General features: G+C 31.4%; 1 protein-coding gene across 1 annotated transcript; it reads right to left on the minus strand.

Moving 5' to 3' along the window:
• Nucleotides 1–3,571: 3,571 nt before the first annotated feature.
• v (Tryptophan 2,3-dioxygenase vermilion) lies at nucleotides 3,572–21,631 on the minus strand. Its single transcript, XM_067265425.1, has 14 exons — nucleotides 21,509–21,631; nucleotides 13,984–14,068; nucleotides 13,810–13,900; nucleotides 13,658–13,725; nucleotides 13,513–13,578; nucleotides 12,764–12,825; nucleotides 11,688–11,763; nucleotides 11,484–11,597; nucleotides 11,284–11,391; nucleotides 6,703–6,759; nucleotides 6,564–6,618; nucleotides 6,359–6,496; nucleotides 6,147–6,240; nucleotides 3,572–6,076 (listed from the first exon to the last, which is right to left on the minus strand). The coding sequence occupies exons 1-14, from the start codon at nucleotides 21,529–21,531 to the stop codon at nucleotides 5,914–5,916; spliced, it is 1,200 nt and encodes a 399-aa protein (XP_067121526.1). The 5' UTR covers nucleotides 21,532–21,631; the 3' UTR covers nucleotides 3,572–5,913.
• Nucleotides 21,632–26,202: the final 4,571 nt, after the last annotated feature.

Raw genomic sequence — 26,202 nt, forward strand, 5'->3', positions numbered from 1 at the left:
TTTTTTGTATACCAGTAATTAAATCTTTAAAGAAATTCAAAGCTTTACATCAGCCATTAAATAATTAGAATAGCTTAATTTTTAAATTGAAAACGTTTAAATTACCAACAAAATATCTAAAAAAAGTTAATACAATGAAAAATAATTATTTAATACAATGGAGTCAGATTATTTATCCAATTCTTACTTAATTGTATTTCTCTACAATACAATTAAGTAAGAATTAATATAATGAATTTTAAACTTTCTATTGAACTTTTTAATATGAAGGAATTGATTTTTAAATTTTTTATTGGAACAATTATTAATATATATAAACATATTCTAGTGTACATGAAGTGTATGATATTTCTCCATTTAATTTAACACATTCACTGCCAGTTAACATAATTTAGCATCACGTGACCATATGAGGCAAAATCGCATCAACTGGCAACAAATGTGTTAATACATCTTACATAATATAGCATAATCAATATTTAAAAATATAAAATGAATCTCTTTTGAATTTTAGAATTAATTATACTTAATATTAACTGAAATATTTTATACTATTGATGTATTTTGATGTCAAGTGATGGTTAAGAATAAAAGTTAATTTAATGAAACAATTAATTTTGTAAAGTTCATTTTATTTCTTAAATCTTAAATATCATGTTTTTGTTGAATTCAGAACACATTGAAAAATGGATTTTTAAAAAATAATACAAATTCTAAGCTTCTGCGAGCAAAATATATAACTGCAACTTGACTGAACCATGCATTAGACAATAAACAAAGAAATCAAAATCATTAATAGTTATGTTAGAGTTACAACCAGTGGTGATATTCAGCGGGTTCGCACAGGTTCGGCCGAACCCGTTGGTAAAATTTTCAGTTTCCCGAACCTTGTTAAACACACGAACATTTCTCAGTGGTTTTGTTTCTTTTAAAAAAATATATTAAAATATACGTATTATACTCTGTAACACTACTAAACTAGAGCCTTATACCCCGTTCGCACCGAGGATTTCAATCTAGATTGTGAGCAAGGTTGGGGACTATGCCTTGGTGCAATCTCTCTCAACCGTTTCAATCTCGACCGAAACAAAGGTTTTAATTGCAAATCGATTCAAGAGAGTTCTTGAAACTAGATCCAGTCATAAGAGAGATCCCACAATCTCATGCGTATGAGATAATACAAGATTGCCATTGCACCCTGGAAGTGTGATGATGTCACAATAAGGCAGTGCCATTTGAGGTAAAAAATTTCTGTGCCTAAAAAAAAAAAAAAAGAAGGTCGACAGCACTAATATACTATTGTTACCTGGTCTTCGCTCAGGGCCCTTTACATTCCAAATATGCCACTGATTATTAGATATATTGCAAGAAAAGGTATTGTATTTATTTCTAGCCAAAACTTCCATTTTGTTTGTTGGTGATTGTTAAGGAAAAATTTTCTGCTAGCAAACCCTTTGTTAAATATTTTGAATATCACCACTGGTTACAACTATTACAAATAATAGTATTATAAAATGCTTCTTGTTTGGTTAACATAACTCTTTTTCATCCTGAAGGCATTAAGAAAAGCCAAAGTTTTAGTGAGACCATTATGAGTTTGGCTAGGCCCACAATGGGGCAGCCAGATGGTGAGGGATGGGACCTGACATGTCCAGACAGACCATGCCTGAAAAATTCCTGTGAATTTTCAACCCAACCGGATTCAATTCCAAATCTCCAGAGTAGCAGGGTGCCACTAACCACTCAGCCATCCACCCATTCATTAAAAATATTAAAATTTTGACCTCTGTTTTCTCTGATCCTTAAATTAATATTATTTTATGTTTTGTTTTTTTGTCTCTCCACCCTCTAGGCACTACAGATTTCTTTAATTATACTCATGTGGGTTTGGCCAGATGATGAGGTATAGGGCTCAAAGTATCTGTGACGGATTGCTAGGATTAAAAATTCCTAGGATTGCTTGCCCAGATTCGTTTTTGGGTCTTCTGGAGCATTAGGCTGATGCCTTAACTACTCCAACCATCTGGCCATCAATTAATAATAGATAAAAACAAACTCCAACATCACTAATTTTGGGAAGAAAGAAATTTATTCACTTAATGTTTTAGGTTAAACTTTGTACTCTGATGTTAAAAGTACAAAATTTCATTAATTTTGAAGCATTGTAAACAAAAGTCCAAAGATGCTATAATAGCTTTAGGGAGTCAAATTTATCTTATTTGGGATGAAATGCGTTTTGAGACAGCAAGTTTCTATATATACTTCTTATCTACAAGAGGCCCCGATTAACTATGTAAGAAATTTCCAATGCAAACCAGGAAGTTATATTATTTCAATTCAAAAATTTTCCCCCGAAAGATGTTAGATAGATGACTGGTACGACTCTATTGTTAAAGGAAAAGTATGATGTACAGGGCAAGACACTACAGTACTAATTTGAGGTGGAGAGCATATATTTTAAGTTAAATAAATTAAAACATGATTAAAAATTGCAGCCTGAAAGTGTGATGATGTCACAATAAGTAATTGCTTGTTATTCATAATTCTATATTATAAAATACATCCTCATTCCATACACTTAACCATTGTAACACGGGTCATATATCACGTTGGATATTGCTTGATACTACAGTTTGTGCAGTATTTTAGTGTGTCATAGTTTTCTGACTCCTTAAATTTATAATCTTTTTTATGAAGTTGGTAAATGTAGAAACTATTATTGTAAACCTCTGCTTTTGTGATGTAATTGGTTCCTGGAAAACTGCCATTAAGTGGACAATTATTAATTGAACTAAGCTTTGTTTAATGATTCCCATAGAATAAGTATCACAAATTGAAATCATACTTGTGGAAATTCAGTTTAAACTATTCGTTATACTATATTAAAATGTTCAACAAAAAAGAACATACGGCATACACTGATGGCAAACACAGTTTTGCTTAAAACTTTTTCTTAAATAAAAATTAAAAATGTTTCTACCAACTGCTTTAATATCAACTTTATTTCCTATTTTTAAATGAGTGTCATATAAGGCCTGTTCTTTTCAAACTTATTCTCCTTTTAGTTTGCTCTTTAAGTGAATAAAATTTTGTCCTAAAATCTATATGTATTGAGTTTAAATAATTTCTTAATATTCCTACATCTTGACAATAGACTTTTGAGATTTCTATAACTCATACAACTCATTAACACAAAAAAATAAGGAAGAAGCATGTATATTTTTTTAATGAAACATTTGCCTAGCAAGATTCAGATAGGTATGGTGTATGAATGAATTATACTTTATGCTTTTATGAAGTTTAAAACATCAATATTACTGAAATATTAAGAACTTGATAAATATTTTCATTTTTATCTTCATTTTTCACTTATAATTATGATCTTTTTATTTCCATGTTAGATTCCTATTCAGTGTTCTACTGAATTAACTATAATGCCAAGTATTTTAATGCATTCTTTTGATGTGATAAAAACAAAATGAAAAATAAAGATGATATAAATTCTTTAAATTTAGCAAAGCAAAAGTTTTTTTTAACATAAACAATAATTATGACAAAAATCAAGGTTAGATTATATGCATTATGCAAAACTTTAATGGTAAAATATTATCAACAGCTCATTTATTCTTGAGTAAGGCTTGTAATTTTGCTTATAATACAATAAAAATTTGAGGCTCAACTATAATTTAGCAACTGAAATCATCCAGTTTTTTTAATTTAGTTAAAGCATTATTTAAATAAGATATAATAATTGGATGTCAATTTTGACTCCATAAGCACTAAATTATTATAAACAATGCTAACAAATTTCAGGATTGGACTCCTGAAATTTGATCATGTTCCAAAGCCATTATAAGTTTTTACAGAAGTTCAATTTGATTGAACCTTTTGTGTCGTGATACAAATGCACATTGGAAAGTATGTTCAAAAGCTGGAAAATTCTAAGATGGGATGAGAAAAGTCCTGAAAAATGTTTAATTCAATTGTATTTGATTACAGTTTGGACTCCTGAAATTTGTTAGTGTTGTTTATACTAGTTAATTAAAAAATTAATTTTAAGAATGAAAGGGTAATAATAAAGAAAAGAAATATTAATGAAAGTACATTAAATAAGTAAGATACAATCATTGACTCCAGCTATTAAAAATAAGCAATGATTCATATCGTTATTGATACAGTATTGGACCAAATATCAGGCAAGCTTGAAACCAGAAGTGCTCCAGATTTCTAGATTTTCTAGTTTTCTGGACAAAGGCAAAATAGATAACTACTTGAAATATAAAATAAAGGATGAAAAGTAAAGAATGAAATTGTATTTAACACACTGTAGGCCAGCAGTCTCACTGGAACTGTTGCATATACCATGTGTTATACTATATTGTACAATACATCATGCAAACTAAAACAAAGTGACTGCCAAATTCAAAAGGTTTCCTGGTAATTCCAGATTTCTGGAAGTCTGATATTTGGTCTGATACTGTATATTAATTAATATTATTTGCATAAGTTATAAAAAAACAGGACTATTTAGCTGAATTAATCAATACACCTTTAACAGTGAGTGAAGTTGAATAAACAGCTAATGTTTTCAGTCCAATTAATGGGGAATTCTCAGGAATGGACAAAAAACTTTCATCAGTCCATGCTTAAGGATGGCTCATTAACCAGGTCAAAAATGTTAGAATTTCAACTTTATCTACTGTACTATTAAAAGTTCATTGATTATTTCAGCTGATTAACTATACTGGCTAGTTTATCCTTGTTAATATGAAGGACTGTTTATTGACACATCTATCGATAAGGGATTCAATGAGAGATTTATTGATAGATCTCTCAATAAATCCCTCAGAAACTAAACTCATTTTAACTATGAATCAGAATTTTGCAAGATTAGTTAACTGGGCATGAAATATAGAAGATCAAAACAAAGCTTTTCTCATTTAGGTGTTAAATATGAACAATAAAAGTGTTATTATGTTGTATAATTGAAATAGAGGAAGAAGTGGTTTACTGAATATCTGAAATGAAAATTTGAAGTAAAATTTAATTTTTAGGTTACATTAAAATTTACTAAACTGTAGATTATGATATACTACTTCTGCTGTATACAATGTCATAAAGTTTTCAATGTTTATTTATCACTAGAGAAAGTCAAAATGCAATAATCTTAGTTCAAACTTCTTGATGCTTAATCATTTTGTTTTAATATGCAATGCTTTCTTGGACTGTACAACTGAAATATATGCTTCTGCATGTATATATATATATATATAGAATCATATGTTACTTTCAGATATATATACAGGATTTCTCAAGTTTCCTACCCTATTTTCATTCCAAAAGTACTGAAATTATATTAATGTAATTACACAGGAAAGTATGTGGGTAGACTTAGGGGTGTGTAGACCACAACTGCACCCCCTTCTGAGGGTTTTCCTGAAGTAAAGCCAGGTACAGTACCTCAGTTAATAAAAAAATTTCTTTACTTCTTTATTTATTTTTTTTTGCACCCCCATCTAAAAATTTCTGGATCTGCAATTGGGAAAGCTTTCATTGAGAATAGGTTGAAACTTTTTTAAAGTGATTTTGAGGTCAACAGAAAGGTTCCATCCTATTCTTTGTGCATGCCTACCTATGTGGCTATATTAACAAAATTAATATATCTTCAGTACTTTTGGAATGAAAAGGGTGCAAAGGACTTTTGTCTCACCCTGTATACATCTGTAACTAACTAACTAACTACCTTTAAAATTCTTATTTTGAATAAGTGATTTTTTTTTTATAAAATAAAATGCATTGCATTTAATTTATATGAATCATGGTATGATTCATGAAAAAACAAATGCAATACAATACAATGAAAGCCAAAAAAATTTCTCTGACGATGATGGAAATTTCTATGCTACATTAAAATTATTGGTCATATTCTACTAAATCTTCACAATCTTCATCAATACTATCTTCCTTCATCATTGACAATCTACGTTTCATAGCAGGAGATAAAACAGGAATGCAATTTCGTGGAATTAAAAATGTGGATAGGTTGAACAAGTCTATGAATACTTTATAGCGATCACTGTAAGGTAAATAACATTAATTTTGTTGTAAAAAAAATTAACTTTCATATATTTAAAGTAATATACTACCTGAGTGTTGATCTTAAATACTGATATCCCGAAGATCCGCCAGTGCCAAATTGTTGAGTGCCAATCATTCGTTGAACCATCTGAACGTGATTATCTATAATTATAGTTTACACTGAATCTTTTTTACACTGAAGACAGACGTTCTATCTATTATTTTGGTTTAAAATATTATAAATAAATACTCAATATTTTATATTTTAAAATATCCTTACATCTCCATTTTGTAACTAAAGAATCAATATCCATTAATAGAGTCAGGAGATGATAGGGTTGATTAAATCTTGGCTCGTCACGATAGAAAGATATCATCATGGCTCCTTGAAAGGCTTTATGTGAGAATATTCTTTCACCTAGGTAAAAGAAAATTGCATTTTACAACATATTTTACAAAATGTTATTTAAAATAAGAAAATTTACCTCTTGTTACCAATGCATTGTGCTTATTGACATCAAATATTGAATCAAAGGAATTCTGTAAAAATGTGTATTTATGAGGCATTTAGTCATAGATAAAATGTTACGCTAATTCATTTTATGTTTGCATTAAAATAATAACCTTTTTCCGTCTGTATTCGTCGAGTAGAGATTCTTTTTTGGCAGAATCTTTCTCAGACTATGAAATATAAATTAATGTATTTTAAAAATGATAAAATCCGAATAAATTAAAAATAACAATATTAATGTATCTATTAGTTTTATATATATACATAAGGATATGTACAATATTTTAAATCATAACTTATATAATTTAAAGTAACATTACTTTTAAAATATATAGGATAAAAGTGTTTTTAAATTAAAAGGTTTTTTTAAAATTACTGATGTTCCTCAACTTTTGGACAATTTGCTCTTTCATACATAATATTCTGATAATCGTAAATCACTTTTTGTAAGCAAAATTTGTGGTTATGTACATTTTTGACAAGAGTTAATGCTTTCTGCCAATTTTGATTTCAGTAACATCAAAATCATTTGTGAAAATTAATTTTTTATTGAGTTTTTTTCTGTTTATTATATGATTTTAATTTAGTAAATCATGTTTTATGTGTTTAACGTAGTCACAATAAAAAGCTAAAACTTTCCTACTTTAACAAGCAATTTAAAAAAGTTTTCTTTTGGCTCTACAAGAATGGAACTCTCTTTATAACAAGCAACTCTATTGTTTGACTTTTTAAATCATTTTTTAGGAACACATTAAGTCCAAAACTTGCAGACTGCCTGTAATTTGGTTTGGTACTCTCTTGTGATTCAGAGTATATTAAGGATTTACTCTTCTAATAACAAAATGTTAATCAATATAAAGTTCACCAGCCTTAATATGTAAGTGAGAAAACCATTAATAATGTTTCTGGTCCACACCTAAGACCTTCTTCAGGTAGATTTTTTCAAATAATGCCAGCACCAGAAAGATTCAAATTTAGAAAAATCTACCTGAGAAAGGTATTAGGTGTAGACCAAAAATGTTAGTAATGGTTTTCTCACTTATGTGCAAGACCTACGTAAGATCTTGGTGGACTTTATATAATAAGAACAGTTATCTAAGTGAGAAGAGATTGAAATTAAACTTTACTTGCTTGTTAAGATTATAAAATGTTTAACACTATTATCTAAGCAGCTGTAAAAGTATTTATAAATGCTTTGTTACTGATCATAATTCATTGTGGGATAATGTATATAATGCTTGTAAAAATTTGTACTTTATCCTGTGAATTAATAAAAATATATAATTGATATGTTGCATTGGATTCTCTTCAAAATGACTTGCTGATGTATTAATTTATAAATAGTATGTTAAATAATTAATTTTTCTTGTTAACAATAATAATAAGTGAATATTTTGTTTGGAAAAGTTTTAAGCTATTGAGTAATTATTTATAATATGTTTCTACAGTAGAAACCCCATTTATCTGGCTCAAACAGGACTAGGATCTGCTTTACAGTGGTGAGTTATCCTATGAGCAAACAGAAATTGCCTGGGATCCCCACCAACAGGGAGCCCAAACCAATCCTTTATAAGAAAATATTTTCCCTAAACATTCCCCAAAGAAAAATGTCTGAAGTCAACACTGTACCGATTCAAATTTACATGAACCCAAAAAGCTATAACAATGAATGTCATATGCTGATTCATAGAAATCAAGTCTATTCTTGCAAGCATTACATTACATTTAAGCAAGAATATACTTAGGAGTTTTTTGATTTTTTCACATTTATAAGTTTTTCTGTACATTTATTTTTCATTCTTCTGAGACAGGGATTATGTTTTATAATATGGATAAATTTGAAATCCAGGTTAACAGGATTCAGATAAATCGGAGTTTTAATGTATTTTGATAGAATGTCATAACAAAGAATTCAGTAAACAAACATACCACTGAGCCTGTTACCAGTGTGTATCTTCTAATAAACAGACTGTTACAAACGTTTTCGAACTCTCGGGTTCTTCTTCAGGTAACTAATAGAGAGGTTGTGGCCGACGTTTTCAATGTGAAAATGTGTACGTCTGATGTTCAGTGCCGCTTTCCTATAAGCCTAGAAGTTTGACAATAGCATTTAGAACGTCACTGGAATCATGCTTGATGTTCCAAACGCCACTGTCAAACTTCTAGGCTTATAGGAAAGCAGTGCTGAACGTCCGACGTACACGTTTTCACGTAGAAAACTTTGGCCACAATCTCTCTAATAACTCCTGAATGAATGCAATTCAAATTAAATTCAATTGGAACACCAGTCAGAATCTAAACGCCATTGCCGCTTGGATATCGATAACGTCATTTTGGCATGCGCCCCTTTAACAGCTGTAGATTATCATGCGTTCTTGTCTACGAGTCGCCTGCCAAGCTGTTGACAGAGTGATTTCATCCTTATGGTTAATGCAATTACCATCTTTGAGTGTAGCCATGCAGATGTAAATAGCCTCTAGCCATCTAAGATGGTGTACGTGTTGCGTAGTGTAGATCAGCTTCGCTGGATTAAGCATTGGTTCTACACCCGGGTCTGAGGCGTAGATGGCTAGAGTAGAGGTGTTCCTTGCATGTAGAATATCCGCTCTGTGCTCTTTTGTTCTCACTTCTAGAGAGCGCTTGGTGGATCCTACGTAGACCAGGCTTCTGTCCCATCTATGGTCTGTGAGTGGGATGGTGTACACACCCGGGAGTCGTTCTTTCTTGTGGGTGTCTTTTCCGTTCCATAAAATGTCAAATATTGTAGCACATCTTCTATAAATGATGCAAATATTCTTTTTCTTAGCTATCGCAGAATATAGCAATTTAAGGTACGGATTGTAAGTAACCAGGATGATGCTGGGATGGAACTTTGTTGGGTGCCTGGGTTGGGTCTAGTTCTTGGCAACAGTGGACCATCTGCGCATCAATTTATGTGTGATGGCAGGATAACCATGTTCTTTGGCTACATATTCTGCAGATGGTTCCATTGCCAAGAACTAGACCCAACCCAGGCACCCAACAAAGTTCCACCCAGCATCATCCTGGTTACTTACAATCCGTACCTTAAATTGCTATATTCTGCGATAGCTAAGAAAAAGAATATTTGCATCACTTATAGAAGATGTGCTACAATATTTGACATTTTATGGAACGGAAAAGACACCCACAAGAAAGAACGACTCCCGGGTGTGTACACCATCCCACTCACGGACCATAGATGGGACAGAAGCCTGGTCTACGTAGGATCCACAAAGCGCTCTCTAGAAGTGAGAACAAAAGAGCACAGAGCGGATATTCTACATGCAAGGAACACCTCTACTCTAGCCATCTACGCCTCAGACCCGGGTGTAGAACCAATGCTCAATCCAGCGAAGGTGATCCACACTATGCAACACGTACATCATCTTAGATGGCTAGAGGCTATTTACATCTGCATGGCTACACTCAAAGATGGTAATTGCATTAACCATAAGGATGAAATCACTCTGTCAACAGCCTGGCAGGCGCTCGTAGACAAGAACGCATGATAATCTACAGCTGTTAAAGGGGCGCATGCCAAAATGATGTTATCGATATCCAAGCGGCAATGGCGTTTAGATTCTGACTGGTGTTCCAATTGAATTTAATTTGAATTGCATTCATTCAGGAGTTATTAGTTAGCTGAAGAAGAACCTGAGAGTTTGAAAATGTTTGTAACAGTCTGTTTATTAGAAGACGCACATCAGTAACAGGCTCAATGGTATGTTTGTTTACTTCACTCTAGTGTAGTATCACTGTTGTTTAAAGAATTCAGTCATTTACTGGAAACCTTTTAATAAGAACACAGAAAAAATTATTTACAATATTGTTAAGTCACTATTTCACTTCTTAACTTGTCAATTTCTAACTGTAAAGTAGCTCATTCTGCAGAGAAGAATCATTTACATACACTCAGAACATTTTAGAAATTTTCACTATATTCTACACACTTCCATGACTCCATTTATTCTCTTTGGTAATAAATCATTCTAGAACTTTTATGAAGCTTCTCAATTCACATGAGGGGTTGGCTGTTAAATCCCCAACCCCTCATACGCATCTTTGAATAGGAGTGTTTAATAATATCAATTAAAGCATGGATTTAATGAAAAAAAAAAAAAAATGGGAGAGAACTAACGGTGAGGTATATGTATAGGCACTGCCATATTAACCAATAGACAAATAAGACAAATGTCTAGGGCCCATAATTTGGAGGTTTTTAAAGGTTGATTAATGTCTATAATTATATATCTTTTTTATTATACCAGAAACTCATTTATTATACAATTATTATTGTATTAGTGTTTTTATTCTCTATTATTAAATAAAAATTTTAAGTGACATTATTTAAAATTGCTTTACAAACAACTTATTTAAATGGGGCCCCCGATTTAAATTTTGTCTAGGGCCCAGTAGAGGCTTAATCCTGCAGTGAGTACAGGCATCTCTAGTAGCTTCGGAAGAATTTTTCATATTTTCTAAAGACTCTGTTTATGACTTTAGATAAAGGAAAAGCTGTTTGATGAGTGTGTAACTGCAACTAAAAATTGTCATATGACTCATACCTTTTTAATTCGCCTTTTAAACACAGATAAAACTATAAGTTATCCACATACAAAATATGATGATTAAAACTATTAAAAGTGAAAACAGCTGTATAAAATTATACTAACCTCTGCATTTTTTCTCATATTTTCTAATAATATATCAACAACTTTTTGATATTTTCCCCAAAAGTTAAAACCATTTACTTCTAAACCAGGAGTTCTTTCTAACCATCTCTTAAAAAAAAGAAAATTTTTTCACATTATAATTTAAATGTCATAAATAAAATTAATATAGTTATACTTTAATAATATAAAAAGAAGAATACTTGAACTAAACCACAGAGTGAAAGTTCATTTTCTGATTTCTTTACAGCTTCAATAGCTTCTGAATCTTGAAATACTCTTAAGTAATTATTTTTTCCGTAATTAACTCTTTGTTCCTAAAATTAAACATATAAAATTATTAAATGCTGTTAAATAAAATTTCATTATTATTATTATTATTATTTAAAACAAAAATTAAAACATACATTTCGCACACCCAATTTATTTTCAATTAATCTGAACTGTAGACTTTGAAAGCCAGAAGCTGGAGATAAATAACATCTGTAAAAGTTATTAGTCATACATGTGAACAAAGCTATAATTTTGTACATTATTTGAATACAAAAGAAAGTGTTTAGCATTTTTATTAGGCAAACTTCTCAAATATAAAATCTAATTCAAACTCTTTTTCATTTTGAATTAGAAAGTACAGTACATTTAATGTGACTACACAAATAAGAAATCAACATGTATTATTCATTGATATGATAGGTATAGAATAGTTCTGAATGTTTTTAAGAATTCTAGAATAGTAAAGGATAGTGTTTTGAAAATGTAAACAATATTCAATTTACTTTATAATCAGATCTTCATAATCTATTGTTTTGATGGCTGGATAGCTCAGCAGTTAAAGTGACAACGTATACCACTCTGGGGGACCCAGGACTGAATCCAGACATGCCAAAAAACCCCAGGAATCTTTTCGGGATCATATGTCTGCATATGTCTGTCCCGTTCCCTCACCGTCCAGCCTCCTCATTATGGGCATGGCTGAACCTGTAATGAGCTTGCTAGAATGCTTGAATTCTTTCCATCCTGTAGGCACTAGAGCCCACAGGACAGAAAGAGTTTAAAAAAATTAACTTCTTTTAAGATATATAACATTGCAATTAAGTGTTACAGGAAATGTTTGTCATAATTTCAAATGATAAAAATCTTTGATTACATTTTAATCTAGTAATTTTTGCAACTGGATAAATATTACTTAAATCATATAAACCTTACAATCCACCAAATGCTTTTAAAGAACAAATGTTTTTACCCAAAACTTTCTGCTGGATTGTGGACTATAATGGTGTTATAGTTCACACAATTTAATCCATTTTGTTTTCTTAAACATTTTTTATTAATAATGTTACTAGATTTTTCAGACTTTTTACTTACTTTTGTATTGTATACGTCTATGGTATTTTACATTAAATTAATTTACTAACTTTTAAAATCGAAATTACATTAAATATTTATATGGACAAAATTTGTGCATGGAAAAATAATGATATACCTGAACTCCATAAAATCCAAAGGTGTCATGGTTTCTAATATAGTAACTTGTTCTACAAGCAACTAAATGAAAAAAATATCTATTAATTAGTATTGTTTAAATTAGAATTTACATTTGTGCAAGAGATCTTAATCTCTTGCACAAATGCCACATATTCTTTAAAAACTTTATATTAAAATCTATTTAAATTAATATATTCTAAAATTAAATATATTTTGTAAAAAAGAACCAAGTTTCACTATTAAACTTTTTGGTGTTGATTTTCTTGAATTAACTTAAAACATGTAAATATATCTATTGTCCTAACTAGTGCCTTGTGCTAAATTTCATTTTTTGATCCCTTTTTCTTGGAAAAAATAAAAAACAATAGAAATGATTGGCTAATTTTTAACTTTAAGGGAAAATTTTACAAAATTGGCATATAAATAGGAATATAATACTAATCATTTTTTGATACTCCATTCCTGGCCCCTGGCCTAGTGAAGAAACTCTGTGCATCCATTGTAAAGTACTTGTTTGAATATATCTTCAATATATATTGTGTATGCTTTACATTAATTTTGGAAAATTGATACCAAAAATACAGTGTTTTGTAATTTTAGAAAATATATTATATTTAATATAATTCAGGATTTGCTTCATTTACAAATATATTTTAAGCAAAAATAATACCGTACATTGATTTTACTTGAAAGTAGCATTATTGAAATGATATTAATTAAAATAATTAATATAAAAATGAATTATACCTTTAATATGAGCACAATCCTGTTTAATCGAGATGTGATGATCAGCATTTTTGCTTCATTTACTTCCTACAAATTAAGAAAAATTATAAATAATGAAAGAGTAAAAGCTATATTTGTTTATTTGTAAAAAGTAAAGTTACTGTACCTCTGTAAAGAATAATTTTCTGACTGAATCCAACTCATATATAATTTGCTTGAACCATAATTCATAAGCTACATAAATGTTCAGTATTGAATAAGAATTAATATATTTAATTTGATACATCAGGTAATTAACACATATGATTCAGCTATTACCTTGATGGGTAATTATAAACAGATGCTCATCGTGCACAGTTTCATCTAAACGTCCTGATAAGGGATCTTGACAATTTAGCAGATGTTTCAACTGTTATAATGGAAAATTGTATTTTCAGTAATCAAATACTTCATTTTAATTAACATTTAAAAATGATTAAACACATCCTTTACTTGAAGATAGTCACCATAATGCATTCCACCCGGTGGTATGTTGAAACCTCTGCTTGAATTGATACCTCCATTTCCATTTTTAATACTAAATAAATGATATTTTTATTTATTTGTGAAGACACCAACTAAAAATTAAATTTTAAATATTTTAAATACAATATATAAATGTATATTGTAATTATAATTACACTTGTAAAAAATTTTAAGCAAGCAATAATGATGAAAGAAGTGTGCCCCTGTAAATAACACTTTCCAACAAAACATTTCACTGAAATATCCCCACAAAACATATCTGTAAACCTTACAGATACAGAAACTGCAGTCAAATTATTGCCGTTTTATCTTAGATGTACTGTACATAAAACATTTTTGTACAGTTACGTGTGAGACCTTCAATCAATGACTGTTTTACATTCATAATATATTCATACCTACAGAATACCGATTCTGATTGGTCGATTTTGAATCGCTCCCGGTTCTGGTTGGCTGAAATTGAAATTAGAGTACATTTTTAGTCGTCTTGTTGCAGTTTTTATTGTGTATAAACACCAGGTCTTTCCCCTTTATGCCGAGTTAGAGCTATAAGTTAACCAATAATCATTTACATATTGAAAGAAAAGTGAATAGTAATTGGTTAACTTTTATTAACTATGTTCTAGAACGTGGATCTTACAAATGGCCTTAAAATAAAACTTGTGCAGTTAAAATCTGTATAGAAGTAATTAAATATCATTGAACAGACAAGTAATTGAGACATTGGTATAAAATTTCGGAGCGTTGTCACGCATGAAAAAAAGGGCAGTAACCTTTATTATCTCGTTACATTCTTTTGCATAATTGCAACATTATTCTGTATCAAACTTTCGTTTCTTTTCTATCACTAAATAGGTTAATTAATATATCAATTATATTTTGGTATCATTTTTACTATTTGTGAGTTCGTTTGTGGCAGCGTTTTATCCATGTCAGGCCCTTTTTTTTGGCAAGTTTGTGCTTTTAAAACTATTTCCGCCCTGTGAGTACTAAGAGGTCCATTTTGGCTTTCTAAAATGCATTATGGGTTCGGCCAGATTCACTGGGTGACGAGGGATGAGGCCCGACATATCCGGATGGACCACTCCTGAAAAATTCCTGGGGCTTTAGCGATTCGTTTGGATTCTATTCCGGGTACCATATAGCTGTAGGCTGCAACCTTAATATTATTTCCCATTTAATTTGAATGTTTTTTTAAAATATAATTATTATCACTAAATATAATTAAGTTGCTTTAAATTGTTTTGTTGCTAATAATAATATTTGTAATATTTTCATAACAATTTCTGCAGTGGTGGAATGGATAAAACCCCACTGAACAGTGATACTTGGTTCCGGATTCAACCTGATCAATTAGATGATGCGTGGAGTTTTTTCGATTTTTATCACGTGCTTAACATTCAAATAGGGGCCAGTTTCCCATAGAAAATTCTTCCGGGAGGCACCCGTTAGCAAATCAGAATGTCCTTGTGTTGCGTTGTCTTATTTGTCATCATACGGAATCAAAGTTTCCGTCTGGAGCATTAAAAATGTTGTTTTTTCCTAGCCACAATGAGGATGGACTCCAACGTATCAGAATCAACTCATACGCAGGGCCGTCGAGAACTTGTAAAGGGGCGGGGATGGAGTGGGTCTCTTTTGCCAGTTTTAGTAGCTTCACCGTCCGACCGTGCCTGCTAAAGCCATATGATCAGCCATAATTTTCCCTACTTTGAATCGGTTTCACCCGAAATGGAGCCGCCAGCTTGAACGAGGGATGGAGAACACCGGCCCGACCTATATATTACACGATAAATCATTGGAGTCCTGATCGAATTCAACCCAGAACACTCATGGCGGTAGACTGACACCTTATCGTGTGATCCATCTGGTCCACGAATATATTTAAATTAATTAATTAGAAGAGAAAGTATTTTCTCTTCACTCATTCATAATTTACACCGTTATTTTGGAATTGTTTATTTAAACCTTTGTTATATATATAACCTACATAGAAATATATGTAGTACCAGATAAAGGATAATTGATTTTTTATTAAACGCAAGACCCACCAATTGTCAAGTGGTTCCATTCCCTGAACACTGGGAGTTCGGTCGTGGGTTCGTGCCTCACCCGTTTCTCCACTCTGTAACATCTAGAATAGGGCGAGCTACCCTTAAAAAGACCTCCCGGAAGGCATCCCCCTCGGCAGATCGCCTACGAGTCACGTTGTCATATACAAATAATAATAATAATAATAATAATAACAATAATATAAAATAAATGCATTTTTTCGTCAAATTCTCTTTGGTTTCATCTAAATTCGTGTTTATAACAATTAAATAAGTACAGGTTTCATTATTTACATACAGATGTATTCTGAATTAAAATTTATATGGACATAAACAGAATTTATAAGATACAGATTATCACATAAATCATATTTATTACCTAAGTACAGTATATTGTCTAGGTACATTTAAACAACATGTTTATGTACTGTACTTTCTAAAAAATACAATACAAATAATACAATAATATAGGTTGGATGGAACGTAACTAGGTATTGAGAAATCACTATAATTTCTATATTTCCAAAGAAAAGATGACAAAAATTATTCAACACGTATCTTATTAAAGAGAAACGCGAATGCATACCTTAAAATTCAATGTTGGCCCGGTGCCATCCACCAACGTCAGCTTTTTCTCAGATCGTGATGTGGACGGCCGGCCGCTTCTCTGTATATTCGCACCGAACCTACTGATCATTTCAGCTTCGAATGATTATTATTCATTGTTTCTGGACGGATCGTGGCACGACGTCCCTTCACGATACGCAACCAATAGCGAGGTTGAGGCCGAAGTTTTAAACGCGAAAACGTGTACGTCGGACGTTCAGCGCCGCTTTCCTGTAAGCCTAGAAGTTTGACCGTTTGGAAAGTCAGTGGAATCACGTTCGACATTCCAAACGCCATTGTCAAACTTCTAGGCTTGCAGGAAAGCGGCGCTGAACGTCCGACTTACACGTTTTCGCGATGAAAACTTCGGCCTCAACCTCGCTATTGATTTCCACACCTCACAGCGTGCGGCAATTTGCGCTGGCTCCCGAACAGACAAGCGGTCGGACATTTTTTTTGCTATTGCGTTTGTTGATTCTCTCGGTACCTGCCCACGCCATCGTTAAAGGAATTTTAAACTTGCGTTGATTGATGTACACGTAAGCATAAATTTTATTGCGATTGCATTATTACAAAAATGATGGCGATTTCTCAAGCTTAGTTATTTTCTACCCATCCTCTACATTGCCTGTAATCTTACATACGCCTATACATAAAATATTCTTATAATTCTTAAGACTATTGTTTATATAGGCCATATATCTATATTGTCATTTTATGAATATATTTATTAAATTTAAATTAATAATGAAAATTAAAATGTTAAGCAATTCTAAATATTTAAATTCCCCTTTTCATTTATTTTGTGATTCTAGTAAAATATCTTTCTTATTGACAATAAATTGTTACGAAGACAATTTTAAATGATTTCACTTTCCTATTGTATCTTCTATTGAATAAGCTTTTCTCGCCGACCTATAAACTTAAACATGACTGGCTAAGAAGGAACTTTTGCTCATTTTCCGAAAAGTTTATACATATTTTTGAAGATTTTTCGATTGACCCTTATAATTTTATAAACGGTGACATGCAATGAACATAAAATGACTCTAATATGGGGTATAGTCACCTCTCGCCGTCATACAGCTCTCACATCGTGACATCATACCGGAAACGAAGCAGCTGATGATTCCCCGTGGGAATACCACGGGGACTCATCAGTTGCATTCCTGGGGCTGCACGCGGGGTCCCATTCCTGCAGCGATGCACTTTTCAGCTCCTGGGTGGTTCTCGAAGGAGGATTGCAATCTGTAATTGTCTTCCCAAAAGTGTCTCATAGGGTTTAGGTGTAGAGATCTGAATGGCCAATCCATCCAGCGAATATCCTCACTTTCAAAATAATCGTCGACCAGGTGAACCCTATGTGGACAAACGTTGTCATCCATAAAAATGAACCGAGGGCCAATTGCGCCCCTGAAAAGTCGAACATAGGGCTGTAAGATATCTCTCAGCAGTCAGGGAGCCTCTGTAAAACACGTGGAGAAATGTGTGGCCGTCCAACATGATTTCCTGCCCAGACTATGACACCTCCACTGCCATAGCTGTCCCTTTTTCGGATGTTGGAGGAAAGGAATCGAGTCCCAGGTTCTCTCAAGATGAAGGTGCATCGAGAATCCGTGTTCAAGCTGAATCGCGACTCGTCTCTGAAAAAAATACTGTACCCCTCTTAAGTCTGGTCCATAAACGGCCGGATGGCCGAGCGGTCAAGGTGGCAGCCTACCGCCCTGGGGGACCCGGGATCGAATCCGAACGGGTCGAATAATCCCCAGGAATTTTTCGGGGGGGTGGTCCGTTCGGATATGTCGGGCTTCGTCCCTCACCACCCGGTCGCCCCATTGTGGGCCTGGTCCGAACCCATAATGGGCCTACTAAAAGAGGCCCTCTTAGGGCCCACAGGGCGGAAAGAGTTAAAAAAAAAAAGTCTGGTCCGTGGCTGATGTTGTCTGCACCATACTAAATGCACTCTCTTGTGTGCTGAAGTGAGCGGGACACAAACAGCGAGTCTTCTGGCATAAAGCCCTCTCTCACGAAGCTTCTGGAAAACAGTAACCCTTGAAACTCGGGTTCCAGCGGCAACATGCAGTTGACCAGATAGCTGCGAAGCCGTAGCAGTCCTGTGGCGCCTCGCTGAGAGTGCCAAATAACGATCTTCATTGGCCGTCAGGGCTCTTGGATGACCTTCTCGATATGGATCCGGTGTCCTTGCTTATGAAGTTGAACCAACTCTTGCAAGAAAGCAACGAATATTGCCGCAAACTAATCGCAGGCAAAGCCACTTGTGCTTTTCGCGCCTTCCGCTGTCAAAGCTCTGCCCACACACACGTGTAAGCTTGCGTATTCAACACTAGAAGTTTGCATTCTTATTCGGTGGCATAATTTGTACTTTCGGTTCATTACTTTTTGTCAAATTCTCTTAATTTTGAACACCGGTGTAGAATTTTTGTTCAAATAATTTTAAAAAATAACGATGAAACTAACATTTCGTCTTCTTACGATAATACTTCGGGAGATAACAAGAAAAATTTGTAATTAATAAACATGTTTTCTCATGAAAACCTTCAAACTAGTTATTTCGAAGGTCTCTATGAAGAATTCTCATTATATATATATCATTACATAATAACAATTTCATAATATTAAAAGTAAAATTTTAACTAGACCTTTGACGTTAGTCGTTTATAAGCTTATTAATTACAGTTTATACAAGTATTATAAACATTTTGATATTAATTGTAATAACAAAATACTGTATAAAAACACGTTACAAGATCAAAAATTGATCAATATTTATTCAAATCGGCATTTAAAAAAGGATACAGAACCTTAGAATTTCATTTATATTATTCATTAATAATTATACCATCAACTAAAGCCATAAAATGGTTTGCATTTCTCTTTTTCTGACTTAAAAAAAAATATCTTTTTCAGCCCTAGAAATCACAGAGGAAAGCATATAATTGAAGGTTAATAAAAAAACACTAAAAAAAACTAAAAATACTAAACAATTTATTTAAGTGTTTCTTTTTTTTAAATTTGAATTTAGTATTCATTTAATGTACAGAAATAAAAAAATATATATAATAAAATCTGCACGCCTACTTCACGTAAAGCTTTTTTTTCCCCCATTCTTTTACATAGAAAAAAATTACTAACAGAAATTTCAGCCTTGAAAAAGTGCTACCTTTTAAATTTAAGGATAATATATTCTAATTACTGCATCTTAAAACTCGTATTAACACGATAAAAAAAAATATGGAACGATCAATCATTTTATAACTTTATAATGAGTTAATAATACCAACCTGTTTTATATCGTTATATATCAATAAAACTGTATTGAAGTTAAAAAATTTATCAGTTTATAAGTTTATTTAATAGGGTTGAACAAGATTGGAAATTTTGGTTTAATCTTTTAATATAAAACTCACTCAATTCATGTATTAATACATTGAAGAATTAAGATCTATGTACTGTACAGTGTTGACTTCGGGGGGGGGTAAATTTTCTGGAGGAAATATTTTCTTATAAAACATTGGTTTGGGACCCCTGTTATTGGGGCAATTGTCTATTTTGCTCACTGCCACCAGGCACACAATAGGGGCAACCGAGACGAATCGCCATGATTCGCGAGTACGCCCGGATTCGATCCTGGATCCCCAAGAGCGGTAGACTGACGTCTTAACCGCCTCAGTCGTACGGCCTTCTATTAATTTATGTTAATCGAGGCCAAGGTTTGTAAGATTAAACTTTGTGTATATTTTCTTCCTAGTTATAAACTTGAGAAAATTTCAGATAAATAAGATGAGATAAGACTGATAAATTAGCTACAGGACTTGCCCTGACGAACGTATCAATAAATTATGAATTTGTGAATATATAAGTAGCATATTATACACTTAAAATTTTATTATTATACTTATTATAGAAAATTATAACTTATTTTATAACTAAAATTTTTCACGATGAACTTTGAAACGGTAGGAAAACATTGAACTTTGACATGTTATATATTTATTTAACAAAAGATATAAATTATTTTAACGATATTTTTACCGATCAATAAATAAATTTCATGTAAAATTATTTATATATATATATATATATTTTTAATAAATATATTTTACTTTTTATAAATTAAAAAATACACATTACACATCAGTACATAAACACACGTGTTTATGTACTGATAATCAATTGTTTTGAATGATACAGTATTATGTTTATTAAATATGAGGTCGATACAGTTGCGCAACTTTTAAATGGAGTAGATTAATAAACTATAAATTTTCTCAGCAGGAAACGTTCATACATTAATTACCATCAAGATTTCAAAAATATCTAGAATCCCGATGAGTAAATACTCGCATTCAAGCAGTATTTTAGCTAAATAATAAAATTAACACGTAGAAAAATATAAGTAATTAAATGTTATGTACTAAGAAATCGATAATACTTTAAATACTGTAGAATATTTTATGTTCTAAATTCATTTTATAGATTTATTTTTTTTTTTATCTAGAATGTTAACTAATAAAATTCTACAAAATACATAAGCACAGATTGATTATTGTAATCTTATCCTACTCGAATACCGTTGTACAGAGATTTTTTAAAAAATAAAACAATAATAATTAAAAACATTTATTTAAAAAAAAAATTAATCAATTCGTAACGAATAACAGAGAAAATAATAGTAATAATAATAATAATAAATGTAGAAGGTAAGAAGAAACTTTCGACCATCGATATCAAACGAGAAAGATTTCTACCGAAAAAAAAAAGTCAAAATAATAATTAATTGTAAAATACAGACGTTCAAGAAATAAGTTACTCACCAGCTGTTATCGTCAGAATTCATGTTTTTAACTTGGAATAAACCAAAACTCCTTAAACAGATGCTTATATTTCATGAATGCATCTACGAGGAATTGATAAGATAGTTGCTGACAATTGCCCCGAGCATTGCGCTTATCTCACATAACATTTCAAAATTATTCAAAATGGCGGACTAGTATTTTTGCTTGTTTTTTTTGAATTTTTTTTTTTTTACGAGTGTGACCGGAATCGAAATTACGTATAAATGAGTTTAAAATCTTAAAAATTAAGATTAATTGGTTTTTCTAGTCATTGTTTAATAATGTAGTGTAATTCAAATCATTCTTTATTTCAAGTTTATCAATGTTTAACGGCTAAATCATCAGAAATTTCGAGGTAAGAACGAAGTAATTATTCTACTTTTAGGCGTATATTATTACGTTTTTAAATGAAATGTTTTATAAATTTGTTATTTCATCTTGCAGAAGTTTGAAAAATTACACACAGTAGTTTATCGCGACCTCTTTTGAAACGTAAAAAAGAAACACAAGCGCGTGATGTTTCGACCTTTAATAAATTATTAATATATGATGTTGTGTTGATTTTTAACTCTGATAAACCGAACTAAAAGATACACATGATACATAAAAAAAAAAAAAGAAAACCTTTCTGGAACACCTGTCGATAAGCCGTATTAGGAAAGTTGGGTGAAATTATATCTGAGAAGTAACGGTGGTCTCTCAATGCTGACATCTTAAGTCGTCATTCTAATGAAAACAAGAACCTTGCCAATTATGCTAAAAAAATTCGTCCAAGGACAATTAGCATATTATTATTCTTTCTATGCAACCATTTAAAACAAAATTATCTTCTTGAATTATTATAAAAATTTAAATTCTTTGTAATATTTTTAGAGAGAGATTAAATAAGTTAATTGTTTAAATATTGTTATACCTGTAGATACACGATACATACCCGTGGATATAAGAATGCTATTATCTTAATTCTTTTATTAATCATGGAAGGACGATATACTTGAATATAAATAGCCTCAATTAAAATTTTAATTTACTCATATGTGTATGTATCTTAACACTTTATCGTGAAAAGTAAGAAAAATTTGTGTTTGTAACCTACATCATGCCAATTTAATCTAAAATTTGAACGTTATAAGCCCGCTTTTTTTTTACGGATAATCGGATACTACCACAACGATAAGTCAGGAACATAATGCAAATATTCAATTTCATGTTATTGATAATTAATGTACTGTACTTGATTATCTAGGGCAGGGATTGCGAACATTTTTGAGTGCGCGTGCCATATAGTAAGCATACCCTTAAGTAACATTTAACTTGAGCTTATAATTGTATATAATTCTCCATAATATATATACAATTATAACTCAGTCAAGTATCTAGTTCTTAACACTTAATGGACAGTTTGCCCGTGATTTTTATGAGTGATTAAAACTATTGCTTTGTTGGATATCACTGAACTGAATTTGGAATTAAACATTCTTTCAGTTATATAGTCCCGCTCGTCTTCCCTACAGTCAATGTATAAAATTCAAAAGTAAAGAATAATAGCGCTGATAAAAACACGGTAACCTTTTCTGTCAAGTTGATCAACACTAATAATCTATTCATTTAGTTTAGTTCTAAATCGTTCATTTCAGTCATGTACTGTACAAGGAATTATAACTGTATTATATTTTATTCAAAGACTAGTTTATACGAGGATGTTTTACATACGTGATATTTCTTTCGACAGGTTTCCAATGAAATGAAACTTATTTAATATGGCAAAATTTCAAATATGCGTTACTAAAATAAAGTCATTTCTCATATTAATTGGAAAACAGTTTCATATATAATTTACGGTACACAAGACAAGTAAAATCAACGTATATTTTAACCATTTGGAGAATAAAAATGTAGATTTTGGGCAACTTTTTTCTGAAATAATACATATTTGCTGCAGCTTTTTCAAACGGTATTTTTCTATTCACCATTATGGAATAGGGCCTACATTCATTGTGACCATTATACAAGTATATAACTTATATAAAACCTTAAATTCTATAACTATAATATATGTATATATTATAGATTCGGGGTAAAATGGTAAGCGGGGGAAGATGCCTAATTGTCAGATAGTGTCGTGTGTTTGTACGGTGGATCGTTGGCCAATATTGAGTGCGGAAAGCTGTAGTTGGCTACCGTTACCACATTTTCTACACTTGAGAAGAATAAAAGCAAGATAAGAACGAAGCTTTTGTTAAACTTTTGTTCCTAGAGTCATTTTAAAACTAAAATAGAATTTACTAAAAATTGCAAAAAACAATTAATGTGTGATGTAGTTAAGGTGCTAAGGTTCAGGCGATCGGACACGCTAGAACACGTGACTCCACTAGGCATCTTACCCCGACAAATGGGAAAGATGCCACATTTTTCTTGGGATAACATACCTTATTTTAATAAATTTTTGTTTTCTCGTTTTATTGCAGGATACGCATAGAAATTATATAAAGACTTTTCAAAAAGGTTTTTGGACTGAAAAGAGCTTTCAGCTAGCTATAGAGCGCGTTAGAACGGGGGCGGAAACTTAACGATACTTATACTGCGCTGTTATACTTACTATGAAGTACTTTGTGCTACATATGCAATAAATTAAATTTGGTTAAGATATTCGAAAATTAATTTTATGCAATTATATTTGTTATCTTACCCCAATGGCATTTGGCATCTCACCCGGATACTCGGGCTGAGATGCCTAAAATGCCAGACAGTAAAAAGTCGTCATTGCAAACACAATACATAATTATTTTTGATATACACCAAAGTTTTATTTGAAAAACATGCTCAAGAATATGATATTTTCGTTAGAGGCCTCCAAAACCCAAATTATTGCTATAATTTCCTTCATAAGCAAAATGTTAGGCATCTTCCCCCGAATCACTATATATGCAGATTTATACAAAAATTTAAAATTTAGAAAACAATATTAACAAAAGAAATTTTTTAAATAGTTTTTACAGTGATAAAAGATTTTTACTGCACGAATAAACACGATAGTGCATAGTGACAATAATCAACAGGAACGGATGTCAAGTAAGATTCATATACCGTATCTATTCTAATAAACAGAGCTGTCTGTAACTTTTTTCCGCTATAACTTTAGAGAGCGACTATTAATTGAATAAATCGGCAACTTTTTTACTTTATTGTTACTTAAACAATAACACAACACTTTAACATAAGGTAAGAGTGACAGAATAGAATGTACAATTTTTCAGTTTACACTTATCTTCCTCCAATAGACATCAATCTATTAAAGTGTATAAATGTTTATTAAAAAGCGCTATTATTATTACTATTAGAATAAACACGATGTCTAAATAAATCAAAACTAAACTATTTATTTTTTTTATAAATTAATCTATTAATTAAAGCAGTAATGAGCAACCCGCGGGCGCATCAAGTCCTAATATGCGGCCCCGGGCTTCGTAGCCATTACTCAATCCTAATTAACCGATATTCGTGACGAAGAACGTTCAACTTAAACCTGACAACTAAAAATACGAGAATAAACTGTATATTACTAGTTACCATATATTATTTTACTGCCAAGTATATTGTAGTCTGTAGATCTGTAAGAAAAAAAGCATACGATCCACCAGAAGCCTACTTGAGGTTGCTCATCACTGACTTAAAGTAAAATTTTGCAAGCTTCACAAAAAATAAATAAATAAATATTTATTCACTAAAAACTCGTAACTGGCTTAGGTATATAAATGAGTAAGTTATTTAAAAAAATACAATGGTAGGAGTGAAAAACTGACCTTTTTCTGAAGTAGTTTTACTTCTTTCATTAGCACATTGTAAGTAGGTCAATCTGTTTTTTGTATCGAAGTAATATTAAAAAAAAGAGCGAGAGAGAGAACGTATCATTAAAGAAACTGAATATGCATCTCACTTTTTGCTTTTCGTTATTTTAAAAACACCTATGACAATATCAATAGTTACCTTAGGGCCATGGAATTATCGTGTCAAGGCCTTTTTACACGATGCTAGTGAATACACTAACCGAATTCAGATTACTTACACTCTAAAGTTTATCTACCTGGCAATTAACGTACTCGCAACATTTCGTGATTTAAAAAAAAAAGGTTAATAATAGTAAAATTATCGATGATCTAAAGTTTTTCGGCCTTGACGTGACAAAAAATTGCTAAGTTTACTAATCAACACTGTGCTCATCGTTGAAACACTGCAATTATAATTATTTTTTTCTGTAGTAAGATATTGCCTGAATACTAATAATAATCTTTACAGATTGCAGATGACTAGTTACAGTTACTTAATTAAACAATTATTAAATAACGTAATTTACAATTTGTATGGACGACACAAATCAAAATCTAAATAGGACTACAAGGAGTTTGTATATTCCGGAAAGGTCCTGTACTCTATAAATTATGATCTAGCTTTGTCATACTTCTGAGTAAATTTTCATGTATGTAGATAAAGCAAGTAAATCAGTAATAATAATAATAATAATAACTTTTAGATATGTAGATTATGTTTAAGCAATAGATCTGAATTTTAATTTATAATAAGAAACATTATACCGTTGACTCATCTTGTTAGTCTCACACAAATGTCCGATAAAAGGTAATTAATTATCTATTGATATAGTAAGACACATTCTG

Source organism: Centruroides vittatus, unplaced genomic scaffold (genome assembly GCF_030686945.1).
Source record: "Centruroides vittatus isolate TY-2023 unplaced genomic scaffold, ASM3068694v2 contig_2210, whole genome shotgun sequence".
Taxonomy (NCBI): Eukaryota; Metazoa; Arthropoda; class Arachnida; order Scorpiones; family Buthidae; genus Centruroides; species Centruroides vittatus.